This window comes from Anomaloglossus baeobatrachus, chromosome 6 (assembly GCF_048569485.1).
Source record: "Anomaloglossus baeobatrachus isolate aAnoBae1 chromosome 6, aAnoBae1.hap1, whole genome shotgun sequence".
Lineage (NCBI taxonomy): Eukaryota > Metazoa > Chordata > Amphibia > Anura > Aromobatidae > Anomaloglossus > Anomaloglossus baeobatrachus.
In genome coordinates this window covers 504,835,044-504,854,154 of record NC_134358.1, presented here as the reverse complement: position 1 = coordinate 504,854,154, position 19,111 = coordinate 504,835,044, and the positions used below count along the sequence as shown (strand labels likewise).

The window sequence follows — 19,111 nt, the reverse complement described above, 5'->3', positions numbered from 1 at the left end:
TTGGTTTATGCTTTATAATTGACCTTACCAAACGCTTTGAATCTTCCGTCTGTTTGTAAAAAAAGAGCAGTTTCCGCACGAGAAGTGTAAGGTTCCTCCCATCTGCTGAAGGTATACTGGAAGTAGCTGAGCTAGCACAGAAATCAAACTCGCTTCTTTGGATGGAGTACTACGAATGAAAGAGAAGTATTACACAGTTAGCATCACTTCTGTCATAATAAAGGGAGTCTGTCAAATCAAAACGACTGACCAAACCAAGCACGTGTGTTTGGCGCACACTTGGCAAGGCCACACGGTTCACTGCAACTTCCACCTCCTGGTTTTCTGCCTATTTCCACCCTCCTCTGGCTACGGAGAAGGCAAAGCTGGTAGAGGAAGGAAATAGACTGTGCACTGTACTACTCAACCAAGTGTAACCAGAGCACCTGTGCTAGGTAAGAGCAGTCATTTTGTGCTGACAGGCTCTTCAGTTAATGTAACATTCACTTATACAATAGACTAGAAATAGGCACGATGCTATCGCATCTGGAATGCGGTGAAATTAACATCTGTCTATGGTTAGTGGTGCTGACAGGAGCAGCGGACACGTGTCACACTGTTTGCACTTTCCAATAGATCTGTTGTATGTCATTCCTCTGTATTTGTGTATTGTACATGTTGCGTCATTTCACCTCTTTCACCCTTGTGCACTGTCTTTTCCTTGTTGTGTGCTGTATATTGGTATTTGGTGTTGTGTTTCTTGAGCTGTGCTCACTATGTGGTGTCTCCCCTGTGTGCCCTCTCTCTCTCATCAGTGCCATGTCTCGTCAGTGCCGCCATGTCTCGTCGCTCGCCACAACATCACTCAAGGCATGGCGATGTCAGGCAAGGGCGGACATACCCGGCCACGCCTCCTTACTGCTCCATGACATCACAAATGTGTAATTTAAAACACGAAAACCTCATTATACCTGGACGTGGTATGGGTAGCACAATGTTAGACTGGGAACAGAATTGTGCTTACTCAGCCCACAATTTGGGTTCCGCCTGCACTGTTGTCCCTGGTTACCATGGCTATGATGTGGGCGCTAACTGCGGCTGCGCAACTGACAGTGCCGTAGTGCATTGTGGGATATGGTTACATCCGCAACTGGCAATTATGTATGTAGATGAGGCAGCAATACAATGAACCAGCATCAGTAAAACACCTATTTTGGCTTTGCTGTCTACCGCTGAGTATTCATTTCAATAACATGTCAATTTTTATATGCAATAATAGATTATTGAATTTTTTATGAATTTAAATGGTCTGTGAGATCTATGTGGTTACATGGATCTAAAGATGGCGTGAAATTAAAAAAAAATGCAACAATCACATACATTATTTGCTGTGATAAAGTTAAAGGGATAATCCGCCTCTACAGATGTCTTCACTGAGAGGTGAGCAGGGTCAGCAATGTCATGTCTTCAGATATCTGCAGGCTTGTATGTGCACAAGAGGCAGGTATGGTACACATCTAGAACAGAACAGGTGCTCAATACCTGATGCTTGGGAATGCAGATACCTGTTGATGTAAAGTAACTGATCCTGCTGACCTCCTGATGTGGAAGTGAGGAAAACTAGATCACCCCTTTAAAGGTATCTGTCTGCATTAAATCAAGAACTTTTTTTGCACCTGAGATTATAAAGCAACAAACTTTCAGTCCCTCAGCAGCAGAGTCCTCTCAATGTGTGCACTGAAGATCCCGAACATTCATTAGTAGTAGCCTAACACCGTATGCACACATCTATTTCTCAAGGTCCGAGTAGGGTGTGATGCACGGGCTGCAGGCAAGTCTCCTCACCTGAACTTGACAGCCCAGGCATATATGAGGCTGTCAATGTTCAGATCAGGACACGCACGGCCAGTCCATGAAGTGGGTCCATACACTAACAGAGTAACAAAAAGGAGACAGTTGCACTCTGTAGCGCTAAAATTTGTGGAACAATGAATATGGGAATATAGACATGCATTACCGCTATGAAAAACATGGAAAAATTGAGATACTTAGCACACAAAAATGGCCAGTTTTATGTAAGCCCAACAGCCAGCGGCAAGGCAACCTCTTTTTGATGGGTCCTATTTTTGTTGTATCTCCATATGCAGGTTTCAATCTGCCCATAAATTGTAGGGGTTTTTTTATCCCAAAGAGAGGCATTAGTTTGATAGGGACCCAGCAAAAAGAGGTCCCTTTGCCGTTGGCTGTTGGGCTCACATAAAACTGGCCATTTTTGTGTGCCATCTCAATTTTTACATGTTTTTCATAGCAGTAATGCCGGTCTACATTCCCATATTCATTGTTCCACATATCTTAGCACTACAGAGTGCAGCCGTCTCCTTTTTGTTACTATGTTTCATGTTCAATTTGCAACTGTTCACATTAGAAAGATAGGAAGTGCCATCAGTCTTTTTCTTAGATTACAGGGTCATGCCTTCTGATTGAGCACTCCTGCTCTTCAGCCGTAGGCTATTTTAATTCTGCATTTGCAGGTTCCTGTCTGCCCATAAATTGTAGTTTTTTGGGTTTTTTTTAAACACAAAGAGAGGCATTAGTTTAATAGGGATCAAACAAAAAGAGGTCGCCTTGCCATTGGCTGTTGGGCACACATAAAAATGGCCATTTTTGTGTGCTAAGTATCTCAATTTTTACATGTTTGTCATAGCAGTAATGCATGTCTAGATTCCCATACTCGGACAGACACATGATCATACCTTAACTCCGTCTTTCAGGCGAATCGACCAGCTTTCTGTATATGCCCAGTGTAAAGGGGCAAAGCTGTCAATCAGCTGCAGGAAGGCAGGGTTAGCCAGTGGCATATAAATATCGAGCACTCGGCAGTATGCTCAGTATATTGAGCAGACTCCAGAGCTGCGGCTTTTAAAAAGTGATCTTGTGAAAAGTAATCCCCCCCACAAAGCGCGTGACCCATCAGTGGTATCGGGGTCTCTATCACTACTTTATGTTGCACTCAAACAGGCAGCATAAACCTAGTGGTAGATTCCCTCCAAGGCCATAAGTTGTCATCTGCGTTAAACACTGAAAATATCTGTACAGTACGATACCTACTTGCTGTTTTCTATCCTTGTATCCTCTTATATAGGATTGGATAATTATTGCATTCTTCAGTCTTCTCCTTTCTTCCTGTAAGAAAAAGCATTAAAAACAGGCTCCCGTGAATGCACAAGTAACATTTATTTTCAGATTTCTTCACAGTTTGGTAAGTTACAATCATAACCTTGTGACTAGACCCTAAACTAATACAGTGAAGCTCTATTACAAGCACATGTCGACTTAGGCCCCTGTCACACATCAGTTTTTGCCGTCAGTCACAATCCATTTTCTCGACGGATCCGTCGCAGATTGTGGCAAAACTGATGCGATGGATCTGTTTTTTGACGGATCCGACTAGCGGGGACTAAATAATAATTGGAGCATGCTCAGTTTAAAAAACGGAATCCGTCGCCGCATTCCGTCATTTGACGGATTATGACGGCTCCTGCGCCCATAGGCTTCCATTCTACCAAATGACGGACAGCAACGGATCCATCGCTGTCCCTTTTTACAACGTAGACAAAAAAAAACGTTACTTTGTCCATTATCTCCGTCTGACGGACAAACAATTTTCCACGGATTGGGATGACACGTGAGGCCATGCGTCGCAATCCGTCGCTAATACAAGTCAATGAGAAAAAACCGGATCCAGCAGCATCAGTCGCCAGATCCGGATTTTTTTCAACATTCGACGAATTTTGACTGACGGCAAAAAACTGATGTGTGAAAGGGGCCTTAGAAATCAGCCGTTTCCAACTAACAGTCTCTGGTATAAGAGAACATAATACAGCTGAAAACCCTCTATTAAAGGGCTGCGCATCAGATACATTCCGGTATAGGTGCACACACACAAGCAATTTTGTTTTCCCTTTATCTGTACTTGGTATGTTCTGTACAGATTTTAGCTAAAAGCCAATGGAGATGATAGATTCTCGAGCCTTATCCTACCTCCCGCTTTCGCCTTTCTTCCTGGGTTCGATGTAGCAGAGAAGCTTTTTCTTCCTAGGAGATAAAATTCAAGTGTTAAAATATACAATCCTCCTCCAATATCACTAATGAAGTGACCACAAACAAGTACCATTAAGAGACTGCTGAAATCAAGATCCCATTATTCAGGAGATTGCTTTGAAGAAGACATTTGCAAAACAGATCAACAGAATATAAAACAGCATCAGGTCATCATCAACATTTCTCCCATATAGCCGCAAGGCAGTCCTAAGACTACCCTTGTTAAGGAAAAGTATGTCCCAACAAAGACTGACTGAGTGACAGGGCCGGCTCCAGGTTTTTGTGGGCCCCGGGCGGAAGAGTCCCAGTGGGCCCCATCCACACACAGACACCAATACGAACACGTACATATACATATTTAAAGACAAACTCACAAAAATACATATAGAACTGACACATCTATACAGTCATATACACTTACAGACACAGACACACACACACACAACTCTGCTACATACAGACAGACAAGCACGCACGCACACACACACACACACACACACAACTCTGCTACATACAGACAAACACACACAACTCTGCTGCTCTGTGGGGCCCGCACCCGCGGCATCGGCGGGGACAGCACCCGCGGCATCGGCGGGGACAGCACCCGCGGCATCGGCGGGGACAGCACCCGCGGCATCGGCGGGGACAGCACCCGCGGCATCGGCGGGGACAGCACCCGCGGCATCGGCGGGGACAGCACCCGCGGCATCGGCGGGGACAGCACCCGCGGCATCGGCGGGGACAGCACCCGCGGCATCGGCGGGGACAGCACCCGCGGCATCGGCGGGGGGGGATTGGCAGGGCGTACATCTGGGGGGGTAGAAGCAGCTCACGGGGGCCCATAATGGGGAGGCGGGGAGGGCACTTACCCAATTAGTTCACGGTGGAGAGGGGGCCCACACAGCGCCGGACAGAAGCTCGCCTCCTTCATCTGTGGGACTGAGAAGGCGGTAGCTCCGCCCACAGATGAAGTTCAAACCAGGATGTCTGCGCGCCTTAAAGTGACGGCGCCGCAGATTGCCCCGAGTGGGCCCCGGCCAAGGGACAGGAGAACTGACGAGGCCGAGTGGGCCCCCCCAGCTCTCCAGGGCCCCGGCATTTGCCCGGGTTTGCCGGGTGCTGACGCCGGCCCTGCTGAGTGACTTATTGATCGGGCAGAGCGTTGATGAATCTCTGACCAATTATAAAGAGCACTGTGCAGCCGCTCAACAGCTGAACAGTCCTTCTCGCCTCCCTGCTCTCATCGGTATGATCGTGTAGGGAGGAAACAGGAAGGATGAACAATCAGATCATCGTCATATTACAGAATGTGAGGTCACCAGAGAAAGAGACAAGGGAGGCAATGTAAATGAGACTGCAAGAAGAAACATGGAGAGCAGTCTGTGTAAGAAAGGGAGGAACCAAGGAGAGCAGTCTGTGCGAGAAAGGGAGGAACCAAGGAGAGCAGTCTGTGCGAGAAAGGGAGGAACCAAGGAGAGCAGTCTGTGCGAGAAAGGGAGGAACCAAGGAGAGCAGTCTGTGCGAGAAAGGGAGGAACCAAGGAGAGCAGTCTGTGCGAGAAAGGGAGGAACCAAGGAGAGCAGTCTGTGCGAGAAAGGGAGGAACCAAGGAGAGCAGTCTGTGCGAGAAAGGGAGGAACCAAGGAGAGCAGTCTGTGCGAGAAAGGGAGGAACCAAGGAGAGCAGTCTGTGCGAGAAAGGGAGGAACCAAGGAGAGCAGTCTGTGCGAGAAAGGGAGGAACCAAGGAGAGCAGTCTGTGCGAGAAAGGGAGGAACCAAGGAGAGCAGTCTGTGCGAGAAAGGGAGGGACCAAGGAGAGCAGTCTGTGCGAGAAAGGGAGGGACCAAGGAGAGCAGTCTGTGCGAGAAAGGGAGGGACCAAGGAGAGCAGTCTGTGCGAGAAAGGGAGGGACCAAGGAGAGCAGTCTGTGCGAGAAAGGGAGGGACCAAGGAGAGCAGTCTGTGCGAGAAAGGGAGCGACCAAGGAGAGCAGTCTGTGCGAGAAAGGGAGCGACCAAGGAGAGCAGTCTGTGCGAGAAAGGGAGCGACCAAGGAGAGCAGTCTGTGCGAGAAAGGGAGCGACCAAGGAGAGCAGTCTGTGCGAGAAAGGGAGCGACCAAGGAGAGCAGTCTGTGCGAGAAAGGGAGCGACCAAGGAGAGCAGTCTGTGCGAGAAAGGGAGCGACCAAGGAGAGCAGTCTGTGCGAGAAAGGGAGCGACCAAGGAGAGCAGTCTGTGCGAGAAAGGGAGCGACCAAGGAGAGCAGTCTGTGCGAGAAAGGGAGCGACCAAGGAGAGCAGTCTGTGCGAGAAAGGGAGCGACCAAGGAGAGCAGTCTGTGCGAGAAAGGGAGCGACCAAGGAGAGCAGTCTGTGCGAGAAAGGGAGCGACCAAGGAGAGCAGTCTGTGCGAGAAAGGGAGCGACCAAGGAGAGCAGTCTGTGCGAGAAAGGGAGCGACCAAGGAGAGCAGTCTGTGCGAGAAAGGGAGCGACCAAGGAGAGCAGTCTGTGCGAGAAAGGGAGCGACCAAGGAGAGCAGTCTGTGCGAGAAAGGGAGCGACCAAGGAGAGCAGTCTGTGCGAGAAAGGGAGCGACCAAGGAGAGCAGTCTGTGCGAGAAAGGGAGCGACCAAGGAGAGCAGTCTGTGCGAGAAAGGGAGCGACCAAGGAGAGCAGTCTGTGCGAGAAAGGGAGCGACCAAGGAGAGCAGTCTGTGCGAGAAAGGGAGCGACCAAGGAGAGCAGTCTGTGCGAGAAAGGGAGCGACCAAGGAGAGCAGTCTGTGCGAGAAAGGGAGCGACCAAGGAGAGCAGTCTGTGCGAGAAAGGGAGCGACCAAGGAGAGCAGTCTGTGCGAGAAAGGGAGCGACCAAGGAGAGCAGTCTGTGCGAGAAAGGGAGCGACCAAGGAGAGCAGTCTGTGCGAGAAAGGGAGCGACCAAGGAGAGCAGTCTGTGCGAGAAAGGGAGCGACCAAGGAGAGCAGTCTGTGCGAGAAAGGGAGCGACCAAGGAGAGCAGTCTGTGCGAGAAAGGGAGCGACCAAGGAGAGCAGTCTGTGCGAGAAAGGGAGCGACCAAGGAGAGCAGTCTGTGCGAGAAAGGGAGCGACCAAGGAGAGCAGTCTGTGCGAGAAAGGGAGCGACCAAGGAGAGCAGTCTGTGCGAGAAAGGGAGCGACCAAGGAGAGCAGTCTGTGCGAGAAAGGGAGCGACCAAGGAGAGCAGTCTGTGCGAGAAAGGGAGGACCAAGGAGAGCAGTCTGGGGAAGAAAGGGAGCGACCAAGGAGAGCAGTCTGTGCGAGAAAGGGAGGAACCAAGGAGAGCAGTCTGTGCGAGAAAGGGAGCGACCAAGGAGAGCAGTCTGTGCGAGAAAGGGAGCGACCAAGGAGAGCAGTCTGTGCGAGAAAGGGAGGAACCAAGGAGAGCAGTCTGTGCGACAAAGGGAGGACCAAGGAGAGCAGTCTGGGGAAGAAAGGGAGCGACCAAGGAGAGCAGTCTGTGCGAGAAAGGGAGCGACCAAGGAGAGCAGTCTGTGCGAGAAAGGGAGCGACCAAGGAGAGCAGTCTGTGCGAGAAAGGGAGCGACCAAGGAGAGCAGTCTGTGCGAGAAAGGGAGCGACCAAGGAGAGCAGTCTGTGCGAGAAAGGGAGCGACCAAGGAGAGCAGTCTGTGCGAGAAAGGGAGCGACCAAGGAGAGCAGTCTGTGCGAGAAAGGGAGCGACCAAGGAGAGCAGTCTGTGCGAGAAAGGGAGCGACCAAGGAGAGCAGTCTGTGCGAGAAAGGGAGCGACCAAGGAGAGCAGTCTGTGCGAGAAAGGGAGCGACCAAGGAGAGCAGTCTGTGCGAGAAAGGGAGCGACCAAGGAGAGCAGTCTGTGCGAGAAAGGGAGCGACCAAGGAGAGCAGTCTGTGCGAGAAAGGGAGCGACCAAGGAGAGCAGTCTGTGCGAGAAAGGGAGCGACCAAGGAGAGCAGTCTGTGCGAGAAAGGGAGCGACCAAGGAGAGCAGTCTGTGCGAGAAAGGGAGCGACCAAGGAGAGCAGTCTGTGCGAGAAAGGGAGCGACCAAGGAGAGCAGTCTGTGCGAGAAAGGGAGCGACCAAGGAGAGCAGTCTGTGCGAGAAAGGGAGCGACCAAGGAGAGCAGTCTGTGCGAGAAAGGGAGCGACCAAGGAGAGCAGTCTGTGCGAGAAAGGGAGCGACCAAGGAGAGCAGTCTGTGCGAGAAAGGGAGCGACCAAGGAGAGCAGTCTGTGCGAGAAAGGGAGCGACCAAGGAGAGCAGTCTGTGCGAGAAAGGGAGCGACCAAGGAGAGCAGTCTGTGCGAGAAAGGGAGCGACCAAGGAGAGCAGTCTGTGCGAGAAAGGGAGCGACCAAGGAGAGCAGTCTGTGCGAGAAAGGGAGCGACCAAGGAGAGCAGTCTGTGCGAGAAAGGGAGCGACCAAGGAGAGCAGTCTGTGCGAGAAAGGGAGCGACCAAGGAGAGCAGTCTGTGCGAGAAAGGGAGCGACCAAGGAGAGCAGTCTGTGCGAGAAAGGGAGCGACCAAGGAGAGCAGTCTGTGCGAGAAAGGGAGCGACCAAGGAGAGCAGTCTGTGCGAGAAAGGGAGCGACCAAGGAGAGCAGTCTGTGCGAGAAAGGGAGCGACCAAGGAGAGCAGTCTGTGCGAGAAAGGGAGCGACCAAGGAGAGCAGTCTGTGCGAGAAAGGGAGGACCAAGGAGAGCAGTCTGGGGAAGAAAGGGAGCGACCAAGGAGAGCAGTCTGTGCGAGAAAGGGAGCGACCAAGGAGAGCAGTCTGTGCGAGAAAGGGAGCGACCAAGGAGAGCAGTCTGTGCGAGAAAGGGAGGAACCAAGGAGAGCAGTCTGTGCGAGAAAGGGAGGAACCAAGGAGAGCAGTCTGTGCGACAAAGGGAGGAACCAAGGAGAGCAGTCTGTGCGACAAAGGGAGGAACCAAGGAGAGCAGTCTATGCGACAAAGGGAGGAACCAAGGAGAGCAGTCTGTGCGAGAAAGGGAGCGACCAAGGAGAGCAGTCTGTGCGAGAAAGGGAGCGACCAAGGAGAGCAGTCTGTGCGAGAAAGGGAGGAACCAAGGAGAGCAGTCTGTGCGAGAAAGGGAGGAACCAAGGAGAGCAGTCTGTGCGACAAAGGGAGGAACCAAGGAGAGCAGTCTGTGCGACAAAGGGAGGACCAAGGAGAGCAGTCTGGGGAAGAAAGGGAGCGACCAAGGAGAGCAGTCTGTGCGAGAAAGGGAGGAACCAAGGAGAGCAGTCTGTGCGAAAAAGGGAGCGACCAAGGAGAGCAGTCTGTGCGAGAAAGGGAGGAACCAAGGAGAGCAGTCTGTGCGACAAAGGGAGGACCAAGGAGAGCAGTCTGGGGAAGAAAGGGAGGACCAAGGAGAGAAGTCTGCGGGAAAAGGTCACCTGGGATAAACCTTCACTGCTGTAGATCAATAGAGACAATTACCCACTCACTACCCTATTGCACATGATACGGCACTTTGCAGTAATATATATTTCTCGCTGTTACTGCCTGAGTTAGGAGGAACAGAGCCCAAGTCTTTACTTCTCTACTCAATAGCAGCAAAGAATTAGAGGGAACATTTGGTGTCAAACTTTTAATACACGGTATAGTCCCAAGCCTCATACTGATGCAATCGCACTGCACCCAGCCATAGATAAGCTGCTATTGCAACCTCTATACACACTGTATATCCGTATATTGAAAGGCTTTATTACAGAATATTAGGAATTGCAGAATACATTACTGTTCAACAAAGGAGAATAACATTAAATCTTCTCTAAAACGGGATTAGATGTCACTCTACGTGATCAAGAAGGAGGAAAATACCTTCAAGGCCACGGACACCTGTTCATCACAAGTCGACTGCTATATTTGTGCCATCCTACCCCGCATTTGGAATAAAGCCTGCAGAGCGTCTCTGCTATAGCAGCTGATGGGAAACCTGGATGAGGCTGGAGTGCAGTTATCTATGAATAATAATAAATGTATATATCTGATACATAGACACACAACAGACCGAGAGCAATGTCTAGGGCCAAACAGTATGTCATGCACCCCTCCGCACACATATTTGGGTATATAACTATATTTCTTTGGCAATTCTTACGTGCAAAAACAATGTGATTATTTCTCACCTTTCTACTCGCTCCTCCCAGCGACACCTTTGGCCTGGTTTTAAAATCTCCCTCAAAGCTGAACATGGCTGCGGTTTATCCCATCTAGGACATATGGTGATTCTGGAGGGTCACTAAAAAATAAAGAGAAGTCAGAAAGCAATCAACCAACAAGACAAAATTAAAACAGATATAAGAATCTAACTATTGCACAGGGTTTGCTATTTTAAGGGGAATCTATCACCAGGTTTTTGCAAACTCATCTGACAGCAGCATAATATAGGAAAAGAGACCCTGATTCCAGCGATGTGTCACTTAGATATCTGGGTGCAGCGGTTGTGACACAATCAGAGACCTTACACATAGCATGAAGGAAAGCTTAAAAAGCTAACCCCACCCACACCACAGCTCTTTGTGTATATTGTATAATGACAGTGACCTACTTATCAGAGAGAGGGTGTGTGTTGGTCTGGCAGGCACCTGAGCTGTACTCCGGGCAGTGATAATCTCCTGGTGATAAACCATTCACTATAAGTAAACTACAGCACTCAGCCTATTAAGTGACATATCGCTGAAATCAGTGTCCCAGACCGTCCTCAGATTAGATAGCAAAAACCTGTTGACAGATTCCCTTTAAGCATCTTATTTTTTTTCTATTGAAAGGATTGTCCCCCTACAAAAGTTGATTACCTATCCACAGGATAAGTGAATAAAGGGAGTCTGTCACCTCCAAAACTGAAATTAAACCATTTATACATACATTCGGGAAACTATGTACCTATAAAGAGAAGAAAAAAAAAAATCCTACTGGTAGTGTAGATTTTTACTTATTGAGCTTTATATAAAAACATTTTATTAGATCTGTAAGTGTAGGGGCTCTGGTACACCCTTGGCGTGGCCTAGGGCTCAGTGTACCCTTTAGACCCCTCAAATACAATTCTCCCCTTATATTGATTGACAGGGCTCGCTTTGCAGCTCTACCTGAACTGAATCCTCAGTTTTCTGCAAAGTGACACTGCAGGAGCCGAGTGCACACAGTGTCAGTGTGTCCGTCTTCATCCCTCTCCTGTCTGCAGCGCTGCTTTTGGATGACTGGAGCAACCAAGTGCTGTACTCCATCAGACCCACAGACTTTGATTGGAGCGAAAGCGAGCATAGTAAAATACAGGTTCATTCAACGTACTCCTCACTATGGTTGTGAAGTAAGCGGGGGAGGACCCAAACCCCTGTTTTGGGGTTTATGGAGATCCCCAGCAATCAGAGACTTATTAATAATAATATTATAGCGAAATTAATTCCATGGCGCGTTACATGTGAAAAGGAGTACACATAAGTACAATAGTTTTGAACAATACAGGGCACAGGCAGGTACAGGAGAGAGGACCCTGCCCACAAGGGCTCACAGTCTACATTAATCACTTTATTCTCCAAGCAGGCCATAAATGTCTACTGTAAGACAACACCTTTGATGGCTAAATCTCAAATCTGATTTTATGCTCTTTTCATCCATTTTTTACCTTAATTCTGATTTTATTTTTTGGGGCCAAAAGAAACTAGAAATTTCATTCAGTAGGTGTTAGAAGGAAGAGTTGAATGTTTGATCCAACCTTTCATTTTTCGATACCCAGTTTTGACTGACTGTAGAAAAGAACCTGTCAATCATCTGGTGGCAAAAGAAAAAAGATGGACAGTGTCTCTGACGACAGCCGCTCCATTCACACTCCTCCTTGAGGTTGGGAGGACCTCGGCGCCCCAATCTGCCGATCAGTGAAGATCCCATAAATCGAACCTACACTGATCTAGTGGATAGGTGATAAAGGCCTTGGGGTGGAATACTTTATTTATAAAGGGGAGCAGAGTAAAGTTTTAGCTGAGCCTCATTACCATCCAGGGGCAATCAGAGACTCCGGCACATTATGGTCTCTGCCAGGTTGTATCATTCATGGGTCGCCCTCGTCTCCCTGCACACCGACAGCGCCGCAGCCCTTCACACCGACAGCGCCGCAGCCCTTCACACCGACAGCGCCGCAGCCCTTCACACCGACAGCGCCGCAGCCCTTCACACACACAGCGCCGCAGCCCTTCACACACACAGCGCCGCAGCCCTTCACACACACAGCGCCGCAGCCCTTCACACACACAGCGCCGCAGCCCTTCACACACACAGCGCCGCAGCCCTTCACACACACAGCGCCGCAGCCCTTCACACACACAGCGCCGCAGCCCTTCACACACACAGCGCCGCAGCCCTTCACACACACAGCGCCGCAGCCCTTCACACAAGCCCAACTGCAAATAAAGAATATTTCATCTTTTTTATTTTTTTTTTCTAAGCCAAAATTTAGGCTTTTCATCTCTGCATAGAAAGCATATTGGGCCTGTGTCACACAATGTATTGTAATCTCAAATACCTAAAAAAAAACCTGATTTATTATAAAACTGATGTATTTTGAACCGAGTATATCGGTTTTCTTTTTTTTTAAGATATACATTGTATGTTTGTTTTTTTTATGACAGGGGGTCGGGTCACCAGGAGATCATGTGACTTGCTTTCTGTGAAAAAAACATGGTAGAAGAACAGAAGTGTTTTTCATCTTTTTTTTTAGGATGAAAAACTGCAACATACTACAGTTTTTGCATCTTGTGAGCAAACAATCAAAACAGATCTGTGCACAAGCATTTGTCAAAGAGGCCCCCAATAGCCGTATTTTTCCAATTACATGCAAATGTATCCATTTAAATACATTATGTTACAATTCCACGTCAGGTAGCCACAAAACGAGGAGGGACCCAGGCCTGGATAGCCGGCTTCTGTCTCATCACGAGGCTCTGCCCGCACTGACTCCAATGGGGAGGAATTAGTGTGCGGCCCCTTCCTGTTCCCCTGTGCAGCGCTGCTCCTCGCCTCCCGCCATCTCTGGGGATGGTGTATACACTGTTCTGCTGTCACTTTATGACAAGGGACTAAACCTTAAAAAACTTATTCTTTTAAAGTTGATCATGGATTTTTTCTTCAGATTTCCATACTACTATCATATAAAAATAAATTCAGAAATATTGCACTGTTCACACTGTTTTGTATAGATGACGTCACAGCTCACCTCCTCTGCGTCCTTTGATGTCACAGCTCCACTCCTCCACCTCCCCTCACAATATTTGCCCAGATTATAGCATGTCCGGTTTATACAAATAGAGTCTGAGGTCTCTTTCACACATCCGTGTCTCCGCTACGTGTTTGGTCTGTTTCCTCACGTACTGGAGACACGGGCACACGTAGACCCATTAAAATCAATGGGTCTGCGCGCACGTGCGTGTTCTGCCATGGACCATGTGTCCGTGTGGAGCATACGTGTGCCCCACACGTTGACATGTCCGTTTTTCTCCAGCATCGCGGGTGTCACACGGAACGCAAACGGACCACACGGATGTGTTCCGTATGACACGCACTGGAGAAAACACATGTGTCTGAGAAAAAAAATAACAAAACCTTACTCACCTTCTCCAGCGCTGCTGTCTCTGCCGCTGCTGTCACTTGCTTCAGACCCGCGCTCATTGCATATTCACTTCACTGCGGCCGGAAGCAGCAGCGGGGAGTCGGCAGGACCAGAGACCGAAGATCAGCACCACGGACAGCAACGCCAGGGACAGGTGAGCAGAAAGTTCCTGTTCTCCGTGTGTTATCACGGATAACACACGGAGAACACACGTAGGCCATCAACACGGGTCACGGAGGGCATTACGCACCTTTGACACGTCCGTGAAACACGTACGTGATTTTCACGGACGTGTAAAAGAGGCCTAAGTCAGTCTTATTGCTGCTAAGATTCATGTGAATAAATTTTAGGCCTAGTATGAAATATGAAAGATATAAAAAGTGATTCTAAAACACGGGTCACTTTCTGTGACACATCCCTTTAAGCATCAGTGCTGATTTTACATAATTTTTGATTGCTTGAATTGTTTAATCTCCGTCTGTCGCAGAGATATGATGTCTGATCTGTACAACCATTTTTCTACATAAGGACCTGCTGGGGTCAGTGTCTGTGACAGGCTGCACATATTCCCTGCAGGGGTGTAAACCTGACCTCTCAAATGGACAGAAAGGCTGCTCCGGCAATCACAGGTCGTAGCGGTGGCCCACAACCTCCAGTGATGTGATTGGCTGAGCTGCATTTCTGTCTGCTTCCAAAATGAACCATGCATGATGCTCACTGAATGTCACGCAGTAGCCTCAATAACTGTACCACTAGAGTTGAGCGAGTACCTAACTATTCGTACTCGCTATACTCATGACGTGTATTGTCTAATACTCGCATATTTGTTCTGAATAGTGTGTGCAATGCAAGTCAATGAGAAATACTCGCAATGTAAACAGTAACTTGAATGCCGCACTATTCGCTACTTGCACAAATAGCACAGCATTCGGGTTACCCGTTACTTTGCGAGTATTTCACATTGACTTGCATTGCGCATGCTATTCAGACAGTACTCATTAGGAGTATAGTGAGTGAATAGTTAGGTACTTGCTCAACTCTAGGTACCACCCAGTGTGCACTAGTGTCTCCCCACTCAGCTCGGAGGGAGTATGCATGGACAACCCCTTTAAGTAAGTCACATTTATAGATCAGCAATACATGTTATAATATTCAGTTTGACAAACAGTACAACTAATAGATTTACCAGACACAAGTATGTATCGGCCAGCCCTTATGTGGCCCCTATGGCACTGGTGACATCATGGAGGCAGTTGCTGAGGTAACCGGGCGAAGCCTCTTCTGCAAAGCTTTGTAGACTAATGCGGGCGTCATACAGTACGGTATATCGGGCGATATGTCGTCGGGGTCACGTCGTTAGTGACGCACATCCGGCATCGTTAGACATATCATACCATTTGACACCACTGAATGACTGTGAACGAGCAAAAATACTCACCTTATCGTTGCTCGTTGACACGTCGCTCATTTTCATAATCTTGTCCCTCCTTCTGTGCTCCGGTTGTTCACAGTTCCCTAGGCAGCACACGTCGCTCCGTGTGACACCTCGGGAACTGCAGCCTACCTGCGTCCCTCCGGCAATGTGGAAGGAAGGAGGTGGGTGGGATGTTTACGTCCCGCTCATCTCCGCCCCTCCGCTTCTATTGGCCAGCCGCTGTGTGATGTTGCTGTGATGCCGCACGTCCCTCCCCCTTCAGGAAGTGGATGTTCTCCGCCCACAGCGACATCGTCCGGGAGGTAAGTAGGTGTGACGGGGGTTAACGACTTTGTGCGCCACGGGCAACAAATTGCCCGTGACACACAAACGACGGGGGAGGGTACGATCGCACGTGTGATCATCGTCCCAAGTGACGCCGGCATAAGGCTATGTGCCCAAGGGACAATGTACCCGTGGATTTTGCCGCGGAAAACCTGTGGATTTATCAGGATTTTCTAGATAAATCCGAAAGTTTTAGCAAGTACAGACACTCCCCATGTTATCCTATGGGACATGGGGAGTGTCTGTGTCCATGCTGCAGATACGTGCGGCTGCGGAACATGCTGCGGATGTCCCGTAACTGCATGTCAATTATTTATGCGGAAATACCTGTGGAATTCCCGACCCTCCACTGTGGAGATAAAGGCCAAGACTTCTGCAGGTAAACCGCACGAATGTCCCCAGGTTTACCGCAGATATTTCGCTGCGGATTAGCTGGATGGATAGCTGCAGATTCCGGGGAGCAGCTGCGGATATATCCACAGGTGCGAGCTCCCGTGGGCACATAACCTCAGGCTACTTAAGTGGAACTTTCCATCACACATATATAGTGACAATTTATTGATTAGTATATGGTTTTAATGTTTCAGACGCACAGGCTATGTTCACACGTTGCATTTTTGCAGCATTATTTGTATGCTTTCTTCAATGCAAATGAAAAGCTTACAGCACCTGCAAAAGCTGGGAGATTACAGAAATCTGATGCACACAAATGATTTTTTTTTTCCTGACCGAATTGAAAAACTGATGAATTTTTTAATACTGCAGCGTGTCAATTCTTTCAGCATTTTTGCAGCGTATTTTATCACCACAGAAAGCAATGAGAAAGTGGAAAAATGCAACCATGGATTTTTGCTGCTTCTTTGGTGAATGAAACATTTCCCATAAAACCAAAATAAAAAAAAAACGCAGCAAACCTTGGTTTTTGTTAGCAGCTTCTTTACTGCCAAGAGAACAGGTTTTGGTTTCAGAAAAAAGGCAGCAAAAAAGCAACGTGTGAAGACAGCCTGAAATGAGAATAGGAATTTTATTTCTATAGCGCCGACATATTCCGTAGCACTTTACAATCCAAGAGGATCAGACTCCGGCGGACTGTCATACTGCAGAGTCACACGGATGTAGAAATGTGCTATAGTGTATAACATAGTGCAAGAAAGGTTGGCGTTGGCAAAAAAAAGTTGGGGGTCTGACTGCGGGAACAGGGACCTCTTATCCGTTAGCAATGCTTGCTCCATTCATTCTCTATTAAACGGATGGAGAAATCAAAGGTCATGCTCAGCAGAGTGAATGAAGCGGCGGTGGAGCAGGTGAATCTCTGCTCTGGAGATAATGGTGCCCTGTTACGGTGATCTATGGGGGTCCCAGCAGTCAGAACTCGGCCCCAATCTAACGTCCCCTGACCAGAAATACCCCTTTAAACAGATTAAAAACCTATTCAGCCACTAAAAGAATCTCAGTGGGGTTTTTACAGATAAGAGAGGACGGAAAACAGATTTCTTGATGCTGCTCTGATGGCACCCATGGATGACAACGCACACTGATGATGGCGCCCATGGATGACAACGCACACTGATGATGGCGCCCATGGATGACAACGCACACGGGTGATGGCGCCCATGGATGACTACACACACTGACGGCGCCGCCCATGGATGACTACGCACACTGACGATGGCGCCGCCCATGGATGACTACGCACACTGTCGATGGCGCCCATGGATGACTACGCACACTGTCGATGGCGCCCATGGATGACTACGCACACTGTCGATGGCGCCCATGGATGACTACGCACACTGTCGATGGCGCCCATGGATGACTACGCACACTGTCGATGGCGCCCATGGATGACTACGCACACTGTCGATGGCGCCCATGGATGACTACGCACACTGTCGATGGCGCCGCCCATGGATGACTACGCACACTGTCGATGGCGCCGCCCATGGATGACTACGCACACTGTCGATGGCGCCGCCCATGGATGACTACGCACACTGTCGATGGCGCCGCCCATGGATGACTACGCACACTGTCGATGGCGCCGCCCATGGATGACTACGCACACTGTCGATGGCGCCCATGGATGACTACGCACACTGTCGATGGCGCCCATGGATGACTACGCACACTGTCGATGGCGCCCATGGATGACTACGCACACTGTCGATGGCGCCCATGGATGACTACGCACACTGTCGATGGCGCCCATGGATGACTACGCACACTGTCGATGGCGCCCATGGATGACTACGCACACTGTCGATGGCGCCCATGGATGACTACGCACACTGTCGATGGCGCCCATGGATGACTACGCACACTGTCGATGGCGCCCATGGATGACTACGCACACTGTCGATGGCGCCCATGGATGACTACGCACACTGTCGATGGCGCCCATGGATGACTATGCACACTGTCGATGGCGCCCATGGATGACTACGCACACTGTCGATGGCGCCCATGGATGACTACGCACACTGACGATGGCGCCCATGGATGACTACGCACACTGACGATGGCGCCCATGGATCAGTTACTGCTCTAATTTCAGGGATACAAAGGTGGATAGAGAGCAGAGCTGTGGATACGGTGACAGTATTGGGGGGCGCTCCCCTGGGGGACAACATGTCCATACACGAGCAGCCACCAGAGAGGCCACCAATGCCTATGGCTACTGCCCAGGACAAAGGCCAGCACAGGAGTGAGGTCACACCTATGACGTCACATCCCCATTATAGGACGACTCGGGGTTTTCCCTGTCACATATGACTCAGCAGCAAGGACACATGACAAGGGAAGGAGCCTCACAGCACACGGACGTGCCGGACTATGGCTGCCAGCGGCCTGACCGCCCCGCTCCTCCCTCCTCTGCACCAGGACAGGTGACGCGTTACCTGGGAGCTCAGACCGGCCACCACTCAGCAACAAAAACAGCAGCAGCTCAGGACATTTCCCTTCACAACGGAAGTCCCGCCCCTAGCAACCTTGCTCCGTCTGCTCACAACATTGGTTGCTACCGGCAAGTACCTTCTGCCTCTGGTTGGAGGAGAGGGACTGTCAATCACGTGTCTTCCTGCTGCGTGATGACGTCACTGTGAAATGTAACTGATTAATAAAGCGTTGTTTTAAAAAAAAAAAAAGGCAGAGATTCTCTGGCGCGTCTCATTCCTTGGGAATGTTCATGACGTCGCCACTCACGTGACCTCTGTAGCACGTGACCGCGCATAGACGGGCGCCATGTTGCCAGCCAGAGATTGGGTCTCCTATAGGGGAGCAGTGTCCTGGTGTTCTGTGGAGGGTGACATAGTCCGTGGATGGCCGGGCCCAGCCCAGAGGGAGACGCACAAGGGGGCTCTGATATTTGTAAAATTCCTCTTTAAGCTCAAATGTGTCATTTTGCCTCCTTGCAGCCATAACTGTGGTATTTGTACATTAGTTGCTGTGTGACACTTTAGACCAGGGCTACACACAGCATTTTTATTGCTGCGTTTCTTGATGCAGATTATTGTGTAATTTTGTCTACAGCATTTTTATATAAACTTAGATTCAGTGACGCATTGTTGCGGTTTTGCCGCATCTTCACCCTTCATTGCTTTTTATAGTGAAAGAATTGACCGATGTCAGTTTTCAAAAACGCAGTAGTATTTCCAATTCAGTC

At 49.4% G+C, this 19,111-nt stretch overlaps 1 protein-coding gene across 1 annotated transcript in view; it reads right to left on the bottom strand.

Annotated features, from left to right (window-relative positions):
* The window catches only part of UBE3C (ubiquitin protein ligase E3C), a 175,560-nt gene extending 157,110 nt beyond the window's left edge, over positions 1 to 18,450 (bottom strand). Inside the window, exons 1-5 of the mRNA XM_075315445.1 lie at positions 18,348 to 18,450; positions 10,219 to 10,331; positions 4,021 to 4,074; positions 3,088 to 3,162; positions 29 to 169 (exon numbers count right to left, since the gene is read on the bottom strand). Of these exons, the coding sequence (XP_075171560.1) occupies positions 29 to 169; positions 3,088 to 3,162; positions 4,021 to 4,074; positions 10,219 to 10,284 (336 nt within the window). The 5' untranslated portion in view covers positions 10,285 to 10,331; positions 18,348 to 18,450. The remainder of the gene's footprint in view (positions 1 to 28; positions 170 to 3,087; positions 3,163 to 4,020; positions 4,075 to 10,218; positions 10,332 to 18,347) is intronic.
* Between the last annotated feature and the right edge of the window lie 661 nt (positions 18,451 to 19,111).